At 41.7% G+C, this 25000-nt stretch overlaps 3 protein-coding genes and 1 long non-coding RNA gene across 9 annotated transcripts in view; 2 read left to right on the forward strand and 2 right to left on the reverse strand.

Annotated features, from left to right (window-relative positions):
• Positions 1–24746, forward strand: part of LOC143011533 (NXPE family member 3-like) — a 25274-nt gene extending 528 nt beyond the window's left edge. The window contains exons 1-9 of one of the 6 annotated variants that reach the window (XR_012964922.1): positions 1064–1130; positions 10562–10703; positions 11007–11441; positions 12126–12421; positions 13835–13905; positions 14316–14519; positions 14660–15231; positions 23480–23697; positions 24720–24746. Coding sequence is in view for 4 of the 6 variants with exons in the window: in XM_076164442.1 (XP_076020557.1) it covers positions 10605–10703; positions 11007–11441; positions 12126–12421; positions 13835–13905; positions 14316–14519; positions 14660–15216 (1662 nt within the window). In the remaining 2 variants the exon portion in view is untranslated. Of the gene's footprint in view, positions 1–1063; positions 1131–10561; positions 10704–11006; positions 11442–12125; positions 12422–13834; positions 13906–14315; positions 14520–14659; positions 15274–23476 lie in introns of those variants that run through there. The other 5 variants (XR_012964921.1, XM_076164439.1, XM_076164440.1 and 2 more) reach the window with 5 other exon arrangements.
• On the reverse strand, positions 2513–14944 carry LOC143011539 (uncharacterized). Its single transcript, XM_076164449.1, has 6 exons — positions 14828–14944; positions 8515–8571; positions 4836–5881; positions 4136–4291; positions 3925–4017; positions 2513–3381 (listed from the first exon to the last, which is right to left on the reverse strand). The coding sequence occupies exons 3-6, from the start codon at positions 5871–5873 to the stop codon at positions 3088–3090; spliced, it is 1581 nt and encodes a 526-aa protein (XP_076020564.1). The 5' UTR covers positions 5874–5881; positions 8515–8571; positions 14828–14944; the 3' UTR covers positions 2513–3087.
• Positions 15368–24118, reverse strand: LOC143011546 (uncharacterized). Its single transcript, XR_012964926.1, has 2 exons — positions 24083–24118; positions 15368–15536 (listed from the first exon to the last, which is right to left on the reverse strand). It is a non-coding gene; the product is annotated as an uncharacterized LOC143011546 (long non-coding RNA).
• On the forward strand, positions 16992–24746 carry LOC143011537 (NXPE family member 3-like). Its single transcript, XM_076164446.1, has 6 exons — positions 16992–17439; positions 19587–20021; positions 20333–20628; positions 21922–21992; positions 22586–22789; positions 22930–24746. Exons 1-6 carry the CDS (start codon positions 17341–17343, stop codon positions 23484–23486), a joined length of 1662 nt encoding a protein of 553 aa, XP_076020561.1. The 5' UTR covers positions 16992–17340; the 3' UTR covers positions 23487–24746.
• Positions 24747–25000: the final 254 nt, after the last annotated feature.

Below are 25000 nucleotides of genomic sequence, written 5' to 3' on the forward strand. Positions count from 1 at the left end.
TGCCAAAATTAAATAAATAAATACGCCATTAAATAATGAAGTGTCATTAATTAATTAAATGTGTCAATAATTAATTTAATGTGTCATTAAATGTGAAACAATTGATTAAATAAAACAAGTCATACAATTTAAAAAAAACATTTAATTATTTCAGTGCACATTTAATTATTTCATAGTTCGGTGTTACAGCGAACCATGAATTAATTTTTTAACTATGAAATAATTAAATGTGCACTGAAATAATTAAATGTTTTTTTTAAATTGTATGACTTGTTTTATTTAATCAATTATTTCACATTTAATGAATTATTGACACATTTAATTAATTATTGACACTTTTAATTAATTATTTAATGGCGTATTTATTTATTTAATGGGGGAGGCAGTAGTCGAGTGGGTAGAGCTTCCGCTTAAGAACCGGAGGGTTGCCGGAGGGTTGCCGGTTCGAGTCGCTGCCGAGGTGCCCCTGAGCAATTGCTCCCCCCTCTGCGAAGGGTGGTAATATAATGTAATGTAAGTCGCTTTGGATAAAAGCGTCTGCCAAATGATCGTAATGTAATGTAATGTAATTTAATTTTGCCACTTTTAGTCCTCCATAGAAAACTGCATAAAAGTGTATTAACAATTAAAAGACACTAGGATCAGATCAGAAAACGTAATAAAAGTATGTAAATAATTAGTTTACGCTAGAATCAGATTAGAGAATTTAATAAAAGTATATTGTTAATTAATTTACAACTTCAATCAATCAGAATTAGAACAGTTAGTTAAATTAGTGATGGACTGTCTTTCTTGTAATGGCTTTGACAATAGTCTGTGTAATTTTAGCATTTATGATTAGCCCAGGAGGGTGGTCTCAAATCTGGTTTCAAAGGTGGTTTCCAAATAATGACAATGAAAAATATACATGCCTTCCAGGAGTACCGTGCAGAGCGGCGTAAAAATCTGATCTGTCTGGCGAAGAATGGTGGGTTGATTCGGGGTTTAAATCCTGCCCGGGAGACATAAATCCGGGAACCACGCCCAGACAGAAACGACAAAACCACAGGTAGGGAGGACACAGGAAACACAAAGCAAAGAGCAGACAGAAGGACGGGACGAACAAAGTAGCTGGAGGAGTAAATGCAAAGGTACGTGCTTTATTCTTCTTCATCCAAAGTCTAAATGTAGGCGCAAGCTTGCAGCTTCAGAACTACGCTTAAAGTGCTGCTTTTTAATTAAAAAACCTACATAAGTAGTTTACGGGTAAGCATGTATTTACTATAACACACACATTTGTTTGAATCAACTGCAGTGTTCTGAATAAAATCAAATTTCGTATCGAATGTTCAGAAAAACTGCTTAAATTCTACTGAATCCATTTTCTAAATGATGCAGAGAGCTGATAAGAGCTGCATTACACACACACACACACACAGGCTGATTCGGGTCAAATCTTCTCAGATTTTGGCTCCGGGGCCCTAAAGCTTTACCAAGGAGGTCGTCATGGACAACATGATCGGTTATCTCAAAAACATCAGCAACTATATTATTATTATGTGTCGCGGGGTTCTACCTCTAACCTCCACAAAACACCAGGCGTAGTCGGAAGATAGCGTTGTTAGCGCCTCCAAGGTGCAAAAGATACAAAAGAAAAATGCACAGGACTGTCAAACAAAAATTACCTTACAAAACAGGTTTCACATTCTAAGGTAAAGAAAAAAGGAGTTCCTCAATAACTCACAGTTTGCATCAATCTTTTTGAGTTATGACAACTTCTAATGAAATTATGTTTAACCAACAAACTACATTGAGTTAGGGAAATTAGCATTTCCGCTACAATCAAAGGTATTTTTAATTACTCCTTACTTAATAATTGGTAGCATGAACACAAGTTTTTAGGTTGATTACTGATAAAAATGAAGTTGCTCCAACTAGTTTTTCCACATTATTTAAAAGGATTTTTGTGTGTTATGTACTTAATTCCCGTAATTATGAGCACAAGTTTTTAAGTTGATTACTCAAAAAATGAAGTTGCTCCAACTAGTTTTTCCACGTTATTTAAAATATTTGTTTAGTGTTATGTACTTAATTACCATAATTATGAACACAAGTTTTTAAGTTGACAAATGTTTAAAAAATTAAGTTGCTCCAATTAGATTTCCTTCTATAGTTTTTCAGCTTTTTTACATTATATTACGGTCATTTAGCAGACGCTTTTATCCAAAGCGACTTACATTACATTACCACCCATTACAGAGGGGGGAGCAGTTGGGGGTTCGGTGCCTTGCTCAGGGGCACCTCGGCAGGAACTCGAACTGGCGACCCTCCGGTTCCCAAGTGGAAGCCCAACCAACGGAGCTACTGCCTCCCCCTTTTTCAATTAGCTTTTAAGAAATGAATTAATTCAACAACAAAATTGTTAGGCAATTAACTATTTTTATTCTGAACTGCAGTTGTGTAAAAATTAAAAATAAAATAAAGAGTTGTGTAAAAACACAATATTTAAATCTTCAAAAAACACATCAGAGCAAAGTAACATGCCTGTACGAATTTAACTTAGTTTTGTAGCCTCTTCATTGGCCTTAAAAGTACAAAAAAACGTTACAATTGTTACAGTTCACAATCTCCCTCAGAGCTGGACAATATTTTTTTACTTTGATGGGAAACATTCAGAGATTTCAAGACACCTCAGAGGTACAAAAATGAAGAGGTACAACAACGTAATCTGAAAGCGTAAAGAGCCAACAGGCTGTTTAGATACTCACATGTGTGCTGTTGGGAATTGGCCGATCGACAAGGGCGAGAAGGCGGACAGGAGTAAAAGTAGGCTGATGCAGCACCGACAGGTATCCATCGCTTTGGTTTAGTTCAACACAATCAAAGTCCAACACAAAAAAAGGATCCACGCAAATCCACCGCGCCACTGGCCAAAGCTCACGCCGCTTAAACTCTTAAACTAGGGGTAATATACCCGTGGACAACTCAGTTTTGTAAAGTTACTTAAAAGTACAACAACGTAATCTGAATAACAGATACTGGACAAGGAAAGAGGTATTTTTTTAATGGTATTTTCTGAAGATTCCACTTGTGAAATAAGTGGAATCTTCAGAAAATACCATTCTTCAGACTCATTACTCTGGCACTGGCTTTCAATCCATCAAGGTCAAGGAAGAGCTTCTGAAACACTTCAAAAGTAAACTTCAGTTCCTTGGGATAGCTCAAATTTAGGGCATATATTATCCCCATCAGCAAAGCACAGCACCTTGGGATATCCTTCCCCTCCACAATTTTTGTTCCCTCGACCATGATGGTTGCCATCTTGTGCTCAGATCCTGGGGTACCCATGATGCCAATTTTCATCACTTGCCTATCAAGGCCTGCCTCAAACTCTTCTGTGTCCTTGTAAAGCAAATGAAAAGATAGGTTAGCATGTTACAGATTTCTTTGTGAATTCAGCTGATCAGTGGAGCCATTATTTATTTTATTTTAACCCTTACACACACGAATACACACGCACCCAATTACTCAAATGGCCTAAATAGGTCAATAAGCATGAGAATTGTATTAATGTGCACAATTTTTATAGCAGGGATTTCAGGTGCACTCACTTTCAGTTTTATACCCCCGCTTAAAAAATGAGTTTGGCTAACCCAAGTTGTAATAAACTAGAAATGTCCCTTTAATAATATAGTCAATCATTTTTTGTTTTTCAAGAATTTTTTATTTAGTTTAATTACATTTGTTTTTAATTGACCTTCAATTTGACTCTACACCTAGATATTTTTCTCATCTTTTTTGCTAGTTTCGTATGATAATTTAACTGGTTAAGTGAAGAGCAGCAGCCACTTGTCAAATTTTTCAGAAGCCTTTTCCCACGGCATTTCTGTGTTTACACTGTGCCCGGTGTGGATTTAATTTTCTTTCAAGAATTGAAGTACTTACGCTAAACTCCTTGAAAAGGTCGTCTTGCTTCTCTCCAAGGTACACGACAAGGCAGCGGATGGCTACTTCTCTGCGTACTTCAATTGTATTGTACTATTTAAGAAAAAGGAAAAAAAAGATCAAGAGAAAGTACATAAATGGATATAATATGAATGAGTGTCTGCCAACAACTTGCAAGACAAAGATGAGTCTTATTAATTAATTATCATACCTGAAAGAGCATGTCCTTGATCTGCCTGATTCTCATTCCTGTAGCTCCTCCCCTTGATGAGACTACGTCCATCAGTTTCGGGGTGCAATGGTCAAGTTTGGCCATAAAGGTAGATTCAAGGCTTACAATGGTAATTCTCTTGAATTCTTCATTTATCTGTAGACCACACAAACGGAAGAATTAAATCTTGCAGACAATTAGCTATACTGCATTAATTCGCACTACAACACTTAAGAGGAAACAACTCCTAAATCTGTGTGAACTGAAAAAAACAGGGCTTTACTTTTACACTTGCAGAGACTTAAAACTTGCTGCAAATAGATAATCATCACAGTCCACATTTAGCATATACAGTATATTGTATATACCGTATATATACATTTTTTATCATGCAATACTGAAGGTGCAAGCACATACTGTTTTCAAAACTATGCTTGGTGTGGTGTATACAAGAATATTCCAATGTATGAGTAGGATTTTTACTTCTTGCATTGATGAGGATTGTTATTAGTAAATCAAATACAGAAAACAAAAAGAGGAGGCATATGAGGATGTTGAGAAAAGTAAGTAAATTTCTTGCATTCTTGTTCAGCCCTGTTCTCAGCACTCTGAAAGATGGGGAAATCAATCAATCAATCAAACAAGTCAATTGGCGACCAAACATGGCTTTCAATTTAAAACATAAGAGGAAAAAACATACCTGTGTTGCGTCAAATAATGCAGGCCAGCGCTCCATGATGTCCCTGATTGCAGGGGCATCATAAATAACTTCTTGCCTACGAAGAGAGAACGTCTTGGCCATTTTTTCAGCAACCACCTGGCAATTATCCCTTTTCGTCACTTCACGTAAGAGGTCCACTCTCTCTTTCTCCAAACTTTCACTGGTTTCACCTTGTGGATGAGGTGGTAGGTAATTTACTTCTGCCTTTTTAGGCTTTTTAACATTTTTAGCAGGAGCCTGCTCATGTGCTGGTTTCCTCTTGAGTGAGTTCACCACAATTTCTGGACAGCCAAGACCTCGAAGTTTGGATCTGAAGTTGTTCATTTTATATTTGAGTCTCTGGATCCATCCATAACATCCATTGAAAGATCCTGGTTCTTTTAGGCAGGGATGCTTTTTGATCAGAGCCTCTGATACTTGACTTATTTGTGCACTTGATGGATATGCAGTGTACTCATAAATTACCTCAGCTAATCTTCCAAGAATGTCTGGAACTAGTGAGATGAGTTCTTTGCTACCGAAAAGAGTCCCAGAACAACTGAAGTTTTCATTGCCTGACTGAAGCAGCATCTCTGTACTGGAAGAGAAACGGGGGATTGCAAATTCCAAGGGCCAACCCTTTGACCGCTGGGCTAGGCTTTCTGTCATCAGTCCTGGAGAAACAGGCAATGTGTCATGGGAGGACCCAGATGAGCAGGCATGATGAGAAGGCTGAAGAGAACCGTCAATGATGCTTGAGAAGGAGCTTTCTGTTAAGGTTAAAGTTACTGTAGGTTCCTGGATATACACAACCTTGATAGTGTCCTTATCCTTGATGTCAGTTGTAGAAAGCAAGGAGAAAAAGTCATCACCAAAATCAGCATCCTTGTAATGCAAACAGAAATCCCCAGAAATCCCAAATGTATCTCGAACAACTGAATGAAGTTCTTCAACTTTTCCAGGGATTCCACATGGTAATTTCAGTTTCTGGACAGTATGGTCTGAAAGTACCACTCTGAGATGGGCTGATTGCGACATTAATCAATCTGTAATACACAAAATGTTTGAAATGTTAGTAAGTACCATAACTACAAAAGTCAGTAAAAATACAATTTAGTGTTCCCCCCCAGAGTTGCATGGGCTTCACACAGTGCCAGGCCAACACACCAAACTCTATTCTTTCAATTTTTTGTTCAATTTATTCTTAAATGAAAACTTGAAAATGAAGGCCACATAATCAATAATTGAAGAATCAACCATAATAACATACTCGGTTCCTGCACTGTATTTATGTCTTGTATGCACATCTTAATGTGACTTTAGGCCTAAATCTCATTGTAAAAAAGTGATAAGTGTTTCTCCAAAACTGGGCTACTGTCTTTTTGTTACAGCCATGACTTCTGAAATTTACGAAGTCAAGGATATGCTGGCAATCTATGTAACAGAAATGTAGCGTTTCAGGGTTACAATGCTTTTTCCACCAATCATGTAAGGTGTTAAAGGGAACATGTCAGACAGCTCTGCAGGCTCTATCACTTTCAAAGTGCGTGTTTTCTCAAGGACATAGCTCCTGAGATGCTCAACTGACCAAGCACTCAAGCATTTCACAATGAATACAAGAGTGCCCTTCGCAACAACTATTTGGATCAACTCTCCAAAATCTGTCTGACCACCTGTTGAGCCATTAGCCAAAATCATTCCAATTGCATACTTTGTGCCGCTGTAACACACATTGTTGGCTATCTGGATACGTGTCTCACCAGGGAACTTAGCTTGCAGTGCTTCCTGGATATCTTCTCTTAGCACAGTAACATCTACAGTAGACAGTCGTGTGGCCTGTAATACAGGTTTCACAACACTGGGATCATGCTGGTTATATGCAACCATCAGCTGATGCTTCATTGAAAGCGACAGCAGAATATTTCGAAAGCTGTGAGTGTGCCTGACAACACGCTTAAAGAAGCTGTGTTTGGCTTCAAACCGCATAGTCCACAGTAACACTAGTGGACCATAGGCTCTGATCAGCTGCGGATAATGTTCCAGGTAATGATGTTTGGGGATTAGTTTTTCCTGTGGGAAAACCTGGAGAAACCTGTGTCTGTGTTCAGAGATCTTACTGTCTAGGTAACAAATAGTCTCCTCTGTGTGAACATGACTTACAACAAGCTCAACTATGTCTTTGAGCACTAGAAGTACTTCCCATGCTGATTCACCCTCAGGGATTTTTGGTCCAATTATGAGGGGCAGGAATCTCAGCAATGACCAGTTTTCATGGGCGTTCCCTCCAACACTTTTCCTTGCTGCAAAATTCAGACGGACCTGCTGTGGAGCATCAGCCTTGTCTGACCATTTGTAGGGGAACATTCTGATGCATTTGTTGAGTTCATCAAGAGTGAAGTATTTACTCTTGATAAACACTTGAAGACATAACGCCAATTCTCGGGGGACTACACCCTCGAACAGATCGTGCAACACATCAGGTGGGTAACCTGACAAGACACTGAAATACTTCAGATTCTCTGTCAGTGGACACTGCCTCTTGACTCCACAGACATGAGTCAACGCAGTATTCTCCTTTGCAGTCTGGACATGCATTTCATGCTGTTCTTTAGTTCTGAGATGAAATGCCCCTGTTCTCACTTCTTCCACCTGAAACTCTGACTGCTCACCCAGACAAAATCTGCAAACAAATGAACTGGAGAAGCTTTCTACAAATCCCCCAATAGAATGGGCCCCTAGATTATCGGACACAACACTAAACACTGTTCCTTTGACTCTTTTGCCTAATGCTGGGACATACAGGCCCTCCTCTTCCAAGCTCACAAGATCCCTGAGCAGTGGCTCCAGTACAGTACTGTAACCAAATCTTTTCACATCCTCAGCCCTACAGAGAATTGCTAAGAAGATGGAGGTCAGCGAAGATCTGAGCAGTGCAGGAACATCAGCTTACACCCAGTACACAGCTGTGACTTTGTGTTTCTTCCTTGATGTGCCCAGAGGATTGCATATCTCAAAGTCATCAACATAGAGAATGATAGCAATGGTAGAATCTTCTCCAGAAAACAACTCATTTGTTTTATAATAAATGCCATCAGAAAATGCCCTGTACTGACTTTCACCATTACTTCGAGCTTCTCCATCATGCAAGATCAAATCCTGGATCTCTTTCCGGCTCAAAACCTGAAGCAATGACTTCAGAATAGGGATATACTGGAAGCTTCTATCTTCCTCCCTACTGAGTACATACTCTACTGGTTCCACCACAGCAAACTGCTCCTTAAAACAAGCCCTTCTCTTGTAGGCAGAAGAAAGTGGGCCGCCACTACTCAGGGTGGAGGTAAAGGGGTTGCCATCACAGAGCTCTGTCACCATGTCTGACACAACAGATTCATCAATTTCACAATTGTGCTTCCTCAAACAGGACTGTAAAATGTCTTTGATGATGGGACCTGATGCTGAATGAGAAATAAAATGTAACTCTTCAACAACCTCATCAATACACCTGTTAGATACAATGAAAGTGCTCTCCAGTTTAAGAAACAACAAAGCCAATTTTTTTTCAATGAGGTTTGGTAGATCTCTCACATCATTATCATCTCGACCATCATAAGTAATAGACAGTTCACTATCCTGAACATCCACATCACTGTAATCATCTGTATTTGAAGAACTTGCATACCTCTTTAGCAGGTCTTCTTTAAAGTCTTGCAGTGAGTGAGGAGTATGCTTTCGACTTCTGTGGGAGGCAAATGTTCCATAAATGTTAGTGCTGAAATTGCAGTTCTTAAAAACACAAATGACAGTCTCGTGTTTTTTCAAATGTCGTCCAAGGTGTTCAAAAAGCTCTCTCTCTGGAGATTGCGCTGGCATTGCAACACTGGCAAGTGAAAGAGAGCCTTTCTGCAGATCTGACTCTTTCCTGAGTATCCTGAGAGTGATTTCTTGATAGATGTGATCTAAGGCTACCCCATGTTTTGAAGGAACAAAAACAATCTTGGTAAAGACATGGCAGAGGTTGCCCACCATGACCATGGTGTAACCTGTAATGTTTTAGCAACCCTGTTTTTGTAGAGGTTTCAAATTTACAGATTTTGCACCCCCAGCCCATTTTTTTTTTAGATATGGGCCAACTTAACAAAACACTAATCGGCCTAGAATGACTATCAACTGTTGATGCAAAGTCTTAGCTTCAAGTCACGTATGTCTGCGTGATACTGACAGAATCACATTGACGATATTATACATCTTGACATCTTAAGAAGAAATTGAATCCAGCCTTTATGACCAGGAAAAATACAAACTGTAAGCTGTATCACAAAAGTAACCAAAGTCCAATTTACAATGCAAATATCTTACCTAACATAGACATAAAAGCACCATTGGATGAAATGAGCAAGAAAAAAAAAACACTCTGCCACTACTACTTTTATTCCTCTCACAGAACTAACCACAGTCCAAAGGCTGTTCATTTTGGTACAGCAATTTACCTTCAGTGGAACTACAAGACTATCGATGTGAATGACAAAACATTTTTTAAAATGTGTACCTGAATGAATTTAGATTACACAAAGTAGTTGACAGTTACACAAATAAGCAAGGCTAACACCTTAGATAAAATAAGATAAGCTAAGCTAAGATCATCCTTTATTCGTGCCACAACGGGGAGGCAGTGGCTCAGTGGGTAGTGCTTCCGCTTGGGAACCGGAGGGTCGCCGGTTCGAGCCCCTGCCGAGGTGCCCCTGAGCAAGGCACCGAACCCTAAAATTGCTCCCCCCTCTGCGAAGGGTGGTAATGTAATGTAAGTCGCTTTGGATAAAAGCGTCTGCCAAATGATCCTAATGTAACAACGGGGAAATTCACATTTTTACAGCGGCAAAGTGCAAAGCAATAAAGATAAAAATAAGAGGCTAACAAAAGTAAAGAGCCAAAGAAAAATACAACTAAGTACATTTACCAGCACCAGTCTTTCAGAGTGTTGAGTTCTAGCACTAGCTGCCAATGTTAAATCAGTAACATTGGCTTTTTGTTGACATGGATTGGCAACATTTGTACAGATAAGTATGGCCTTAGGCAAATAAATGAGGCGTCCAGATTACACACTCCATGTATTTGTATTCTTATCCATTGTTTGTTTTTATAGGCGCCGCTTCACAGTTTGCGCTGATCAGCGTCGTTAGCTTGGCTAGCCGTTACAAGCCCAGTTGTGAGGGATTTAACTAATTATAATTATTCTTAACAACGCAGGAGAATGAGCGATAGGGGGGCGATGCTTATCTACAGAGGGGAGGGGCCTCCTCAGGAAGTAGAGTGGACTTTGTCCCTTCTTGTAAACAGCCTCAGCGTTCTTAGACCAGTCCAGTTTGTTGTCCAAATGGACTCCCAGGTATTTGTATACCTGCACACAGGTTCAACTAAACTCAGTCCACAGTCACCCCATTGATGGACACAGGTGTGGGGGGTGCCTTTTTCTTGCGGAGGTCAACCACCAGCTCCCACCAGTTTTGTCAGTATTGAGCTGCAGGTGATTCAGCTCACACCACTTGACGAAGGAGTCCACCAAGCCTCTGTACTCCTCATCCTTCCCCTCGGTGATGCAGCCTACTATGTTCTCAGAGTCATCTGAGAACTTCTGGAGACGAGGAGACGAGGGGGCGGTGACCCATGCCAGTGACTTGTACAGTGGGGTTGTTTCTATGTTGTGGGCTGACCCTTTTTCCTGTTCACAGTGTCTGTGTGTCACTGCAACGTTACAACACAGAGGAATGAACCATGAAGGCCAAAGCTTGTAAAAGGAGTCACGTCTTCATCTTCATCTCCCTGGCTACGATTGCCCTGCTCTTCAAGATGTGGAGATATTCCAGCCTGGAGGTAAGGTTCAAACAGAATTCACCCTTTTACAAATTCAGTATATGCAGGTAAAAACATTCCTTCCTACATAAAATGTTGACGACCTCCAAGCTGCCATGACCACACAAACATCTACATGTACACTCTGGAAAAACCAATGGTGTAAACTGTTGTAACACAAGGCTGGTTCATTATACATCATGTCTATCCAGTCACCAAACTCCAAGTCAAGTCATTTATTTGTATACTATAGCCCAATATCACGTACAACGTCTCAAAGGGCTTTACAGTCACCATCACCACACCTCTCCCTGCTTGTTTCAGCTTGTCTTCAAGCCAACTGTAGTTCTCCATGGAGCTTCCACTGTGCCGCACCAGCAGCACACCACCATCTGCAGGCACAGGCATCTGTCGCCTGAGGAGGCTCAGGAGCAACACCATCTGCTTCACACCATTGTTTGGCCTGAAACGCCACACTCTTCCACTCCTGTTAATCAAACCAGCGACCCGGCCCACAGCACTTTCACCATCCTTCCAAAGCCGGGAGGGGGACAGTGGCATGTGGGTGATCACCTGGAGGCTCTGATCCAAGTATGTGACTTTCAGGGACATCCCAAGAACTCTGGAGGAGATGTTTTAGTTTCCCGGCTACACAACCCAGATCTTCATGCAGGAGTGGCGGGGCGAGTCGTTGACCACCTCAACGGTTCCTACTCTGCTGTTTTCCCGTTACTGTGGGAGGGACTTGCACAGGTTGAGGTAAATCTGTGTATTTGAACCGTTTGTGTGTCAGTGTTGGCTACAGCGGTTGGATGTTGCTGCATTACATAAACCTTAAAAGTCAGAAGTCAGAGCTGGGAACGATGTCACACCTGAGTTGACCGTAATCCTGTACAAGTCCAAAAACCAATAAGGGCGCGTCGATGAAAACCTGCAGATTAGTCATTTTTAGCAATTGTTATCAACACCAGTGAATAACAATGCATTACGCAATGTTTTGTCCATACAAACACCTCAGCAACATGTCCACAGATAAAAGTGTGATATTACTGTGTGTACCACGCTTTAATCAGGCACACAACACAGAGGTGCTAATAGACAGGATAATAAACTAAAGCTTTCACACTGTCGATGCACTGAGCAGCCATCTTGGGTTTTGGGGTTTTTGACTCTTTGAGTTGGAAATCTGACGTTCCAGTTGAAGTTTCAAATTGGGAAGTTGGAAGGCATCTTTACTTTATTGATCAGACAGATTTTCAAAACAGATTTCCATTTTACTGCAACATGTAAATGAGGCCTATCGCTGACGGTTAGATGCTGTTACAGTGTATTCAGGCTGTTATTGTACCTAGAGTCTTGCTAAATTTAGTTTTTCCAGAAATGGACTAGCAGAAGACTAAAAACTTGAGTATCCTTGAGTAAACTCAGTAAAATGCCTTCCAGGTGACGCTGGTTCACTCCAGTGAGGCTGTCACGGTGCTGAGCAGGCTCACCAGAGAACAGCCAGACAGGATTTCTTACCAAAGTCTTTATCGCTCCGGCTCTGTTTCTGAAACCTCCGCCTGCAACATCTGCCTGCCGCCAACTGAGAAGGAGCTGTGCAACTACACAGACCTCCACACGGGGGATCCATGGTTCTGCGTTAAGCCAAGCCGCCTCGGCTGCGATGACAGGGTCAACCATGCCAGTGGAGGAGTTAAGTCAAACATCACCGAACATGAGGAGAAGCTCTTTCGCAGGTAAGAAGAAGAAACACAAGTCAAAGCCCTGCCCCATTTTCAGGTTTAATTTGGTTCCCCTCACCTTCTGCTCTCTGTGGAGTTTCCTCCTGCATTTCCTGCCTCAAATAAATGAGCCATACGCATTAATGTACAAACTTAGAACTGCAGTTGTTGATTCCTTTTATATTTTAGGTAGATAATTATTTTAACAGACAAACCTTCTGCCTCATCTTGCTCGATTGACCACTAAGATCAACCACCCAAGAGGAACAACATTGTCTTTCCCAAGCCAGTGGAGCAGAAGCGTGTTTTGTTGAAGGAGCATTGCAGTTTCCTTTCCTTTCCTTGTCTCTAAGAGTCCCTAACTTGGCTTTTGTCTCTATGTCCCTCCCACTTGACATCCTCACCACCCTCATTGGAAATGGAATGATTTTTTGATGACAGCTGCAAAAATGGATTACTAGATCTGCATACTTCATGATTATGGACCAGATTAATTACCACATCAGGCAAGGATTGAGAAGGAAGGAGATGAGGTCATGGGGATTTCCCACAAATCCACAAATGCTGTCTCGCTCAGACTCACAAATGTAAAGTATATGTTAGATGTCCACTCATTTAAATAAGACTATAAATTCATATGGTAGAGCGATCCTCTGAACCCTGGAGCTCAGGGGTCTCCAACACGTGGCTGCCCCGTGTCTGTGCGGTTTGACAACACAACATCACTTGGTAAACCTGTTTGAATTCAAATTCAAACACATCCTGCCCCCTTCTGTCACAAAATGATTATATGTTGTATCAGCTGTCAGTCAAAGAAATGACGCTGCTGTCATGTTTGGTAACATCAGTGACATCGTGACATTAGGCCATGTTAGCAGGCTAGCAAGCGCACGTCGCATCTGACAATGACCGCAGCAAATAGCCCCAATAAAAGGCAATAAATCAACTATTTTCATAAGGAATTACATTTTTTTTTCACAAATTTGAATGACAAGTGTGTGTGTGTCTCATTTGCGGTGCGAGCGTGTCTGTCGAGCGCCACTTCATCACAGTCCACAGCAACTTTTCACAGGACTTTCCGTTTGCTAGCAGGCTAACAACAGAGAAGCTAAAGGAGCTCCGTAAGGGTGAACTGAAGTGGATTCACTCCAGCAGACACCACACACTCTCTGTCATCTCACTAACATCAGATCAGACTAAATGCATGTGAAGCAAAGATGAGATGGGAACTACAGGGAATTCCCAGAATTCCAGGGAATGTGAAGGGACGTTGTGACAGAAAATGTGAAATATATAAGCAAAATAGTCAAATAAGTAATCACATTGGTTTGTTTTAATAATTGCCCTTTTCCATTTCTTTTAAATCATCCAGATGTTTCTGCTCCTCTTCCTGGAATTTGAGATATTTCTGTATTTACTTTTCTTTAGTGGTGTCAACATGAAAGTTTCCATCGGTGCTTCTGGATCTGACGGCGTCACCGTGCAGCCTAAAGACAACGGTAAAGCTAACTTTAACATGAACTAACTTCAATAAACTTCACTAAAGAAAATACACCCAGACATTTGTCCATGTGCTGTTTTATCCTAAATACACATAATGTGTGTATATGAGCAACAACCACAAACCACTGTGACAGAGGGCACTGACACAATCCACACATACTATGTTGATCTGTTCTTACAATGTAAAAAGTCTCCAGTCTACAGGCTCTGCTCCTGCCTGTGGTTAGGGTTCCAGTTCCAGTTCCAATTGGCGATTATTCTAGTCAAAATAATGATTATTGGCCTTAAGCTAATGTTTAACTTCATCACTTCTTAGTCACAAAATCAGAGCCAAGAAACAGAAGTGTAACATAAAAGAAATATGTGTTGTCCATGCTACAGATGTTTGATTTTTCCTTCCTCTCAGGTCAACCAGAGGTGAAGAACATAGTGAACCCTAAGCCCTCTGGATATTACTACCAGGGAGTGTGGCGTGCACTAGAGGGCGCTAGAGTTCATCAGTTCCAGAATGCCTCTGATGTCACTCAATGTCTGAGAGGCAAGGCGCTCCACCTGCTTGGAGATTCCACCATCAGGCAGTGGTTTGAACACCTCAACTCAGCACTACCAGGTGGATGATTGACAGGAATGTTTTTGTTTTTCTCCCCACATGTGACTCAGATATTCACTGTTTTACTCCTCATCCCTGTTGGCATTCACATTGGCTGTCATAGCTTCACAAATGCAGTTCTGACATCTTTTCTGTGTTAGATCTTAAGGAAATTGACCCGCAGAGCAACAGGCAAGTTGGGCCTTTTATGTCTGTGGACATCACAAATAACATTGTGGTGAAGTTCAGCTGCCATGCTCCTCCTATCTTTTTTGGCAACGTCCATGCCAGCGAGGTGCGTTACATTGCCAACCAACTGGACGGCCTACCTGGGGGAGCCAACACCATTGTGGTCGTCGGGATCTTGGCTCATTTCGACCCTTTTCCCATGGAGATCTACATCCAGCGTCTTCTGGGCATCCGCAAAGCAGTTGTGCGACTGCTGAAGAGGGCTCCTGACACGCTGGTCGTCCTCAAAACAGCAAACCTTAAAGCAAACGTTTGGATTGTTACGACGCTGACAAACAGTGACTGGTACTCCATGCAGCATGACAAGCTACTCAGAGCAGTGTTCAAAGGAATCAACGTTAAGCTGGTGGATGCCTGGGACATGACTCTAGCACACTACTTACCACACGACCTCCATCCACAACCCCCTATTTTAAAGAATATGATTGATGTTCTCCTGTCCTACATATGTGGCCAAAGGAGCAGCTAGGTGTGTAGGTGGTACGTGTTTTTTCTCTTTCTGGAACAAACTCCCAGAAAACTGCAGGTAAGCTGCAACTCTCACATCTTTAAATCAAGTCTGAAGACTTTTCTATTTGCCGCTGCCTTCAATTAAACAAAATCATCTTTTCACTGCACTATAACCTACTGTAACATCACAAACAAAACTGCAAACTATGAAGGATTCTGGAGTGAGGGGAGAGCCGTCCTGTCTACATCTTCTTTGTTTTATTCCTAAGTAATTTCCCTTCACCTATAACGCACAGGAAACTCACCAGACACTGCTCTTCATCCAGTCAGTCTCTCTCTCTCTCTCTCTCTCTCTCTCTCTCTCCCACCCTCTGCTTGGGGACCAGAGGGTGGCCGGTTCGAGTCCCCTTGTGGACCAAGAAGTGTCAATTGGCAGCTGGCAGCCAAAGAGTTGCCAGTTTGCCTCCAGGGATGCTGCTTGGGCGCCCTTGGGCACCCGACCCCAACCTGCTCCACGGCGCTGGCTGCTGGCTGCGTGTCGTAGCGCCGAAACTTTCAAATGTGTGTGATTTGCATTGGTGTGGAACTTGCATTGTGCCAAACCTAGATGTTTGTATGTTAAAAAAAACTGCATGAAAATGTAAAAAGTCGTATTGGAAGAGGAAGTTCTCAATCTTTGAGACAATAAAGGTGTTCTTTCTTTCTTTCTCTCTTTCTTTCTTTCTTTCTATAGAGTGGACTTCTGAGCATGGAAGAGAACTTGACAGACTGTTTGACATAATGAACTAATCGTACTCTCCTCTCCAATCTTTGACCTGCATACTGATGCATGGGAGCACGACCTCAGGCCGTTCTCTACCAACAGTAGAGCAGAAAGCTAGCAGCTATTAGAAGTAAAAAAACATGACTATAAGAATTTAAATCGCTGTACTTAACAGTAACAAAAGCTAGAATGTGTGTGCCAGAAGAAAAAGAGCAAACTAAAATGTGTGTGTGTGAGCTAGGAAAAGAGGAGGTAAAGGTGGCTATGAGAAAAGCCATACATAAATCTGATGGTGATTCACTCAAATAGCAACTAATGGAAAAATACCTAAAAGAATCTGTACTGGTAATTTGTTGCAAATGTAATAGGCAGAAATGATTTCAAATGTGTTAAGAATATGAAGAAGATAACTCGGACTGTGTACAATGATAAGGGGACTAGAAATGTTCATGATTATATGAATTTTGAATGACACAGAGACAGACAAGAGCTGAGAGGTAGTGACACCTACATCCTGTGTGAGGATGTGGTGAAAGTACAAACGAGAAGTGAAGCGTGAGAGAGAGAGAGAGAGAGAGAGAGAGATTTCCTGTAACTGCCCAAATAAGGTAAGATAAGATAAGATAAAAGTGTATTATCCCGAGGGAAATGACTGTGCAACAGTTACAGTGCAGGGGGGGGGCTCACCCTACTGCCAACTGCCAACTGCCATGGCACTGGCAACCACAGACTGTTCTTTTACCTTAATTTAACTACCAAAGAAATGTTTAGGTAGGAATAAAGGAAGAGATTGAAACAGGTAAAGAAATCTTGGCAAAACATTCATTTTGATGAATACGCAAAATGATATAACATTATAGATATTATAATAGTAGATAGATAGATAATAACAAATAGAACAAGAAATAGAACAATATGAGAGAGAGAGAGAGAGAGAGAGAGAGAGAGAGAGAGAGAAAGAGAGGGACTAGACATTATTTATGATGATGCCACCAGAGAGAGAGATATTAATCTTAAAGTTGTGAGTTTACCTTTCTCTGTGAACCCTGGAGACGATCGCGCGTGAAAATCCCAGTTGGTCAGCAGTTTCTGAAATACTCAGACCAGCCTGCTTAGCACCAACTACCATCAAGCCACCTTCAAAGTCAGTTACATCACCTTTCTTTCCTATTCTGATGCTCCGTTTGAACTTCAGCAGTTCGTCTTGACCATTTCAACAACAACAAGTGAAAATAACAAATAGGAAATGTAACATTATGTAGAGTGAGAGAGAGAGAGAGAGAGAGAGAGAGAGAGACTAGTTTAAAGTTGTGGCTGACCCTTTTTCCTGTTCACAGTGTCTGTGTGTCACTGTAACGTTACAACACAGAGAAATGAACCATGAAGGCCAAAGCTTGTAAAAGGAGTCACATCTTCATCTTCATCTGCCTGGCTACGATTGCCCTGCTCTTCATGATGTGGAGATATTCCAGCCTGGAGGTAAGGTTCAAACAGAATTCATCCTTTTACAAATTCAGTATATGCAGGTAAAAAAAAATTCTTCCTACATAAAAATGTTGACGACCTCCAAGCTGCCATGACCACCAGAGGCGGACAGTAACGGAGTACATTTACTTGAGTACTGTACTTAAGTACACTTTCTAGGGATCTGTACTCATGTTGGGGGAGTACTTATGACTTTTACTTCACTAAATTTGAAGACAATTATCGTACTTTTTACTCCGCTACATTTCTATCCATAACCATGAGTACTCGTTACTTTTTCTGAAAATAAAAATAAAATAAAAAAAGCGGGGAAACCCTGTGGATTCAGTATTTTGTTGTTTCCTTCTCAAACGTGATTGGATTGTACAGGTGCCACTGACAGGGACAGCCCATCAGCAATCACCTTCAGTTTTCCTACTACGAATGCAAACTCCATGGTCAGATTCAGTTGGACAGTAATTATTCCGGAGAATGTAAAAAAAATGACGGGGACTTTTACCTTCTGTCAAACGGTTCAGAAAAACGACCTCAGATAATCCTAGTCCTGTGCGAATACGCCCCTGTAAAAGAGTATGTAGGTAGTCCGTCATGTCCTGTTTAAACGTATCATAAACGTTTTCACTGTTTCTCGTGCATGGAGGCACTTAATGAAGCCCTCGGTTTTGTTGGCAGTCGAAATATAATAGCCTGGAGCAAAACCGAAGTGTTCTGGACAAACGAACACCGATGAAAAAAGAAAGTCAAATTTATCAGAGGCCAAGACTTTACCACCACTGCTGATGGGTAATATTTGTCTTCATTAATTATTATCAACGTGTATAGAAGTCCCTATATGCCTATTCTTTGCTATTATTATCCTCCTGCTGATGCATTTTTTAACACGATATAAAGAAGCAATGTAGCACGCTCATGGTAACAGCTGGTGACAAATTATTTTACCCCACGTCAAACTAATCCCATCCGAATATGGCTTTATTTGTGTACATATGCATATTTAAGTGGGGGAACGCTATTCTTATGACAACATCACAAAAAATACTATAATCCCCATTTCACCACTGCTGATGTCTGGAGTGAACTTTACCTGAAGGCCTAGATTGGTCTTTTTAAACCATAAAGTCATTAATTAAATCATCAGAGCAAGTTGGAATGTTAGATAAAGTAACATTTTGAAAATGTGAAAATGACTTTTTTGTCAATGACAAAATTTGTTACATTCTTCAAGGTATTAACATTAAAGATTCCATAAAAACTCCATCCAGGAGGTTTCTATAGGTAAATTTAGCACTGTGGCAGTAATAATACAATATTTAGAAAATGTACTCTTGATACTTAAGTACTTTTAAAAACAAGTACTTCAGTACTTTTACTTAAGTAAACATCTGACTGTAGTGCTGTTACTGAAAAAACAAACACAGAACTCACTACATCGTTTAGTGAGTTGGCCGAGCTCCGGTGAGTAGAGGAAAACACTCAAAACCAAACTGCAGAATCACAGGTTTTATTATATTCAGCTGAACAGACGTCTCATATACAGAACCTCATGCTCATGTAGCTCGCTGAGAACGCGCCGATGGGTTTTTCCATCAGTGCATATATCCCCTTCATCAATACTGCTGAGCCGTGTTTGACTATGTCTGCTAAGAGTTGTTGTTCTTGATTTTGCAGAACAGAGAAAACTCCTCTACTTTGTCACAAGATGCATCTGGTCTGGTAGCAGTGGTTCCGACATAGGTCAAGTCGGTTTCTTGGACACACTTCCTCAAATCACAGTCTCGACCACTTAACATGATTACACAAGCACTTAATCATACAACAATAACATTTTCCATCCACAGTACTTTCACTTGTATTAAAGTAAACTTTAACAAGCGGTATCTGTACTTTTTACTCAAGTAATGAAGCTGTGTACTCTGTCCGCCTCTGATGACCACACAGACATGTACATGCACACTCTTGAAAAACCAATGGCGTAAACTGTTGTAACACAGGGCTGGTTGATCATACATCATGTCTATCCAGTCACCAAACTCCTCTTCCAAGTCAAGTCAGTTTATTTGTATACTAAAGCCCAATATCACGTACAACGTCTCAAAGGGCTTTACAGTCACCATCACCACACCTCTCCCTGCTTGTTTCAGCTTGTCTTCAAGCCAACTGTAGTTCTCCATGGAGCTTCCACTGTGCCGCACCAGCAGCACACCACCATCTGCAGGCACAGGCATCTGTCGCCTGAGGAGGCTCAGGAGCAACACCATCTGCTTCACACCATTGTTTGGCCTGAAACGCCACACTCTTCCACTCCTGTTGATCAAACCAGCGACCCGGCCCACAGCACTTTCACCATCCTTCCAAAGCCGGGAGGGGGACAGTGGCATGTGGGTGATCACCTGGAGGCTCTGATCCAAGTATGTGACTTTCAGGGACATCCCAAGAACTCTGGAGGAGATGTTTTAGTTTCCCGGCTACACAACCCAGATCTTCATGCAGGAGTGGCGGGGCGAGTCGTTGACCACCTCAACGGTTTCTACTCTGCTGTTTTCCCGTTACTGTGGGAGGGACTTGCACAGGTTGAGGTAAATCTGTGTATTTGAACCGTTTGTGTGTCAGTGTTGGCTACAGCGGTTGGATGTTGCTGCAGTACATAAACCTTGAAAGTCAGAAGACAGAGCTAAGAACGATGTCACACCTGAGTTGACCAATAAGGGCGCCTCCAGGAAAACCTGCAGATTAGTCATTTTTAGCCATTGTTAGCAACACCCTGTTACAGTGTATTCAGGCTGTTATTGTACATAGAGTCTTGCTAAATTTAGTTTTTCCAAAGCTGGAATAGCAGAAGACTAAAAACTTGAGTATCCTTGAGTAAACTCAGAAAAATGCCTTCCAGGTGACGCTGGTTCACTCCAGTGAGGCTGTCACGGTGCTGAGCAGGCTCACCAGAGAACAGCCAGACAGGATTTCTTACCAAAGTCTTTATCGCTCCGGCTCTGTTTCTGAAACCTCCGCCTGCAACATCTGCCTGCCGCCAACTGAGAAGGAGCTGTGCAACTACACAGACCTCCACACGGGGGATCCATGGTTCTGCGTTAAGCCAAGCCGCCTCGGCTGCGATGACAGGGTCAACCATGCCAGTGGAGGAGTTAAGTCAAACATCAACGAACATGAGGAGAAGCTCTTTCGCAGGTAAGAAGAAGAAACACAAGTCAAAGCCCTGCCCCATTTCCAGGTTTACTTTGGTTCCCCTCACCTTCTGCTCTCTGTGGAGTTTCCTCCTGCATTTCCTGCCTCAAATAAATGAGCCATACGCATTAATGTACAAACTTAGAACTGTTTTGTTGAAGGAGCATTGCAGTTTCCTTTCCTTTCCTTGTCTCTAAGAGTCCCTAACTTGGCTTTTGTCTCTATGTCCCTCCCACTTGACATCCTCACCAGCCTCATTGGAAATGGAATGATTTTTTGATGACAGCTGCAAAAATGGATTACTAGATCTGCATGCTTCATGATTATGGACCAGATTCATTTCCACATCAGGAGAGGATTGAGAAGGAAGGAGATGAGGTCATGGGGATTTCCCACAAATCAACAAATGTAAAGTATATGTTAGATGTCCACTCATTTAAATAAGACTATAAATTCAGATGGTAGAGCGATCCTCTGAACCCTGGAGCTCAGGGGTCTCCAACACGTGGCTGCACCGTGTCTTGGCGGCTCGTTAAAAGTTCAAACAATACATCAATTTGACAACTCAACATCACTTGGTAAACCTGTTTGAATTCAAATTCACACACATCCTGCCCCCTTCTGTCACAAAATGATTTAATACTGTATCAGCTGTCAGTCAAACAAATGACGCTGCTGTCATGTTTGGTTACATCAGTGACATCGTGGCATTAGGCCATGTTAGCAGGCTAGCAAGCGCACGCCGGATCTGACAATGACCGCGGAAAATAGCCCCAAATAAAAGGCAATAAATCTACTATTTTCATAAGGAATTACATTTTTTTTTACAGATGTGAATGACGAGTGTGTGTGTGTGTCTCATTTGCGGTGCGAGCGCGTCTGTCGAGCGCCACTTCATCACAGTCCACAGCAACTTTTCACAGGACTTTCCGTCTGCTAGCAGGCTAACAACAGAGAAGCTAAAGGAGTTCCATAAGGGTGAACTGAAGTGGATTCACTCCAGCAGACACCACACACTTTGTCATCTCACTAACATCAGAACAGACTAAATGCATGTGAAGCACAGATGAGATGGGAACTACAGGGAATTCCCAGAATTCCAGGGAATGTGAAGGGACGTTGTGACAGTGATATGTGGACAGACAGAAAATGTGAAATATATAAGCAAAATAGAATAAAGTAAATCACATTCTTTTGTTTTAATACTTGACCTTTTTCCACTTTTTTTAAATCATTCAGATGTTTCTGCCCCTTTTCCTGGAATTTTGAGATATTTCTGTATTTACTTTTCTTTAGTGGTGTCAACATGAAAGTTTCCATCGGTGCTTCTGGATCTGACAGCATCACCGTGCAGCCTAAAGACAACGGTAAAGTAAAATACTTCAGTAAACTTCACTAAAGAAAATACGTTAGTATGATTATGTTCAGAAAGTTTGTCACCCAGACATTTGTCCATGTGCTGTTTTATCCTTAATACACATAATGTGTGTAAATGAGCAACAACCACAAACCACTGTTACAGAGGGCACTGACACAATCTACACATACTATGTTGATCTGCCTCTCAGATCAACAATGTAAAAAGTCTCCAGTCTACAGGCTCTGCTCCTGCCTGTGGTTAGGGTTCCAGGCAGGAGTCTTTTGGGAGAAATTTGAGGAAATTGGTAGAAAGTTGTCAAAGAGTGAAGCATTCACCTGGTGTGGTACTTTTGGTTGATTTCTTATATTAAACAGTTCATGACAGCTATGGCAGCACCAGTCCCATATTCATCTCAACCAATTAAGAAGAATGTTCAAGAAACCTAACCAGCTGTGTCTAGTCAAAATAATGATTATTGGCCTTAAGCTACTGTTAAAAATCACTTCTTAGTCACAAAATCAGAGCCAAGAAACAGAAGTGTAACATAAAAGAAATATGTGTTGTCCATGCTACAGATGTTTGATTTTTCCTTCCTCTCAGGTAAACCAGAGGTGAAGAGCGTTGTGAACCCTCAGCCCTCTGGATATTACTACCAGGGAGTGTGGCGTGCACTAGAGGGCGCTAGAGTTCATCAGTTCCAGAATGCCTCTGATGTCACTCAATGTCTGAGAGGCAAGGCGCTCCACCTGCTTGGAGATTCCACCATCAGGCAGTGGTTTGAACACCTCAACTCAGCACTACCAGGTGGATGATTGACAGGAATGTTTTTGTTTTTCTCCCCACATGTGACTCAGATATTCACTGTTTTACTCCTCATCCCTGTTGGCATTCACATTGGCTGTCATAGCTTCACAAATGCAGTTCTGACATCTTTTCTGTGTTAGATCTTAAGGAAATTAACCCGCAGAGCAACAGGCAAGTTGGGCCTTTTATGTCTGTGGACATCACAAATAACATTATGGTGAAGTTCCGCTGCCATGCCCCTCCTATCTTTTTTGGCAACGTCCATGCCAGCGAGGTGCGTTACATTGCCAACCAACTGGACGGCCTACCTGGGGGAGCCAACACCATTGTGGTCGTCGGGATCTTGGCTCATTTCGACCCTTTTCCCATGGAGATCTACATCCAGCGTCTTCTGGGCATCCGCAAAGCAGTTGTGCGACTGCTGAAGAGGGCTCCTGACACGCTGGTTGTCCTCAGAACAGCTAACCTTAAAGCAAACGTTTGGATTGTTACGACGCTGACAAACAGTGACTGGTACTCCATGCAGCATGACAAGCTACTCAGAGCAGTGTTCAAAGGAATCAACGTTAAGCTGGTGGATGCCTGGGACATGACTCTAGCACACTACTTACCACACGACCTCCATCCACAACCCCCTATTTTAAAGAATATGATTGATGTTCTCCTGTCCTACATATGTGGCCAAAGGAGCAGCTAGGTGTGTGTGTGTGTGTGTGTGTGAGGAGCAGACAGGTGGGGATTCAAACACGTGTGAGGTTTACAGACAGTACGTTATTTGTTTTTATTTATTACCAGTATATATATACTATTAAGTGTTCTTTTACCTTAATTTAACTACCTGTTTTATTCTGTTATAGCTTAGAACCCGGTGCCTCTGCAGGGTTAAGTTTAATCCTTTGCGAGATGAGGTAAGCTGTTTTATCACCGGGCAAACTAATAGAAAAAGAGGCATAAATCAAAGTGAAACAACGACGGGGGGAACAATTTTTATTTTTATTTTTTCTCAACTGTACTTAAGTGTCCTTTTCCGCTTTAATTTTCTTTACATTTTTCAGTTTTTCTTGTATTCAACTGTCCCTTTTCTAAAATTGCCTTGCCTTTGTATAAGTTTCCTCCAATAGTCCCAAAGTGTCCTTCTTGTGGGTGAGACACTTAAATCTCCCATAGTAATGAGCAAAATGTGTCCACACTGGCATTTCAAGAAAAGTGACTGACACAGCAAACCCTGTCATTTCAGAAAACATGTTGTATTTCTGTCTGAATGAACAACAAACAGCCAATAAGCCAATTTACTATTTGCACTGAGATATTCTCTGTTCACATCACCTCATGTCATTTTAGTCTTTATTTTATATCTTGCCAAAGATGTCAGGAAGTGCATCACAAACAAAACTGCAAACTATGAAGGATTCTGGAGTGAGGGGAGAGTCGTCCTGTCTACATCTTCTGTGTTCTATTCCTAACTATTTTCCCTTCACCTATAACGCACAGGAAACTCACCAGACACTGCTCTTCATCCAGTCTCTCTCTCTCTCTCTCTCTCTCTCTCTCTCTCACCCTCTGCTTGGGAACCAGAGGGTGGCCGGTTCGAGTCCCCTTGTGGACCAAGAAGTGTCAATTGGCAGCTGGCAGCCAAAGAGTTGCCAGTTTCCCTCCAGGGATGCTGCTTGGGCGCCCTTGGGCACCCGACCCCAACCTGCTCCACGGCGCTGGCTGCTGGCTGCGTGTCGTAGCGCCGAAACTTTCAAATGTGTGTGATTTGCATTGGTGTGGAACTTGCATTGTGCCAAACCTAGATGTTTGTTTGTTAAAAAAAAATGCATGAAAATGTAAAAAGTCGTATTGGAAGAGGAAGTTCTCAATCTTTGAGACAATAAAGGTGTTGTTTCTTTCTTTCTTTCTTTCTTTCTTTCTTTCTTTCTTTCTATAGAGTGGACTTCTGAGCATGGAAGAGAACTTGACAGACTGTTTGACATAATGAACTAATCCTACTCTCCTCTCCAATCTTTGACCTGCATACTGATGCATGGGAGCACGACCTCAGGCCGTTCTCTACCAACAGTAGAGTAGAAAGCTAGCATCATATGGATCCTGAACCCTGACACCTGCTGGAAGGAATGATCCTGTGCACAGAGGCTAGTTAGAGCTAGTTAGACCTCTACATGAAAGAAGCCATAAAGAGTTGGCTCAAGCCCAAAGCGAAGAACCCGT

The sequence above is a fragment of the Genypterus blacodes genome, unplaced genomic scaffold (assembly GCF_046128005.1).
Source record: "Genypterus blacodes isolate CSIRO-AG114 ecotype Tasmania unplaced genomic scaffold, CSIRO-AGI_Gbla_v1 ptg000136l_1, whole genome shotgun sequence".
NCBI classification, from domain to species: domain Eukaryota; kingdom Metazoa; phylum Chordata; class Actinopteri; order Ophidiiformes; family Ophidiidae; genus Genypterus; species Genypterus blacodes.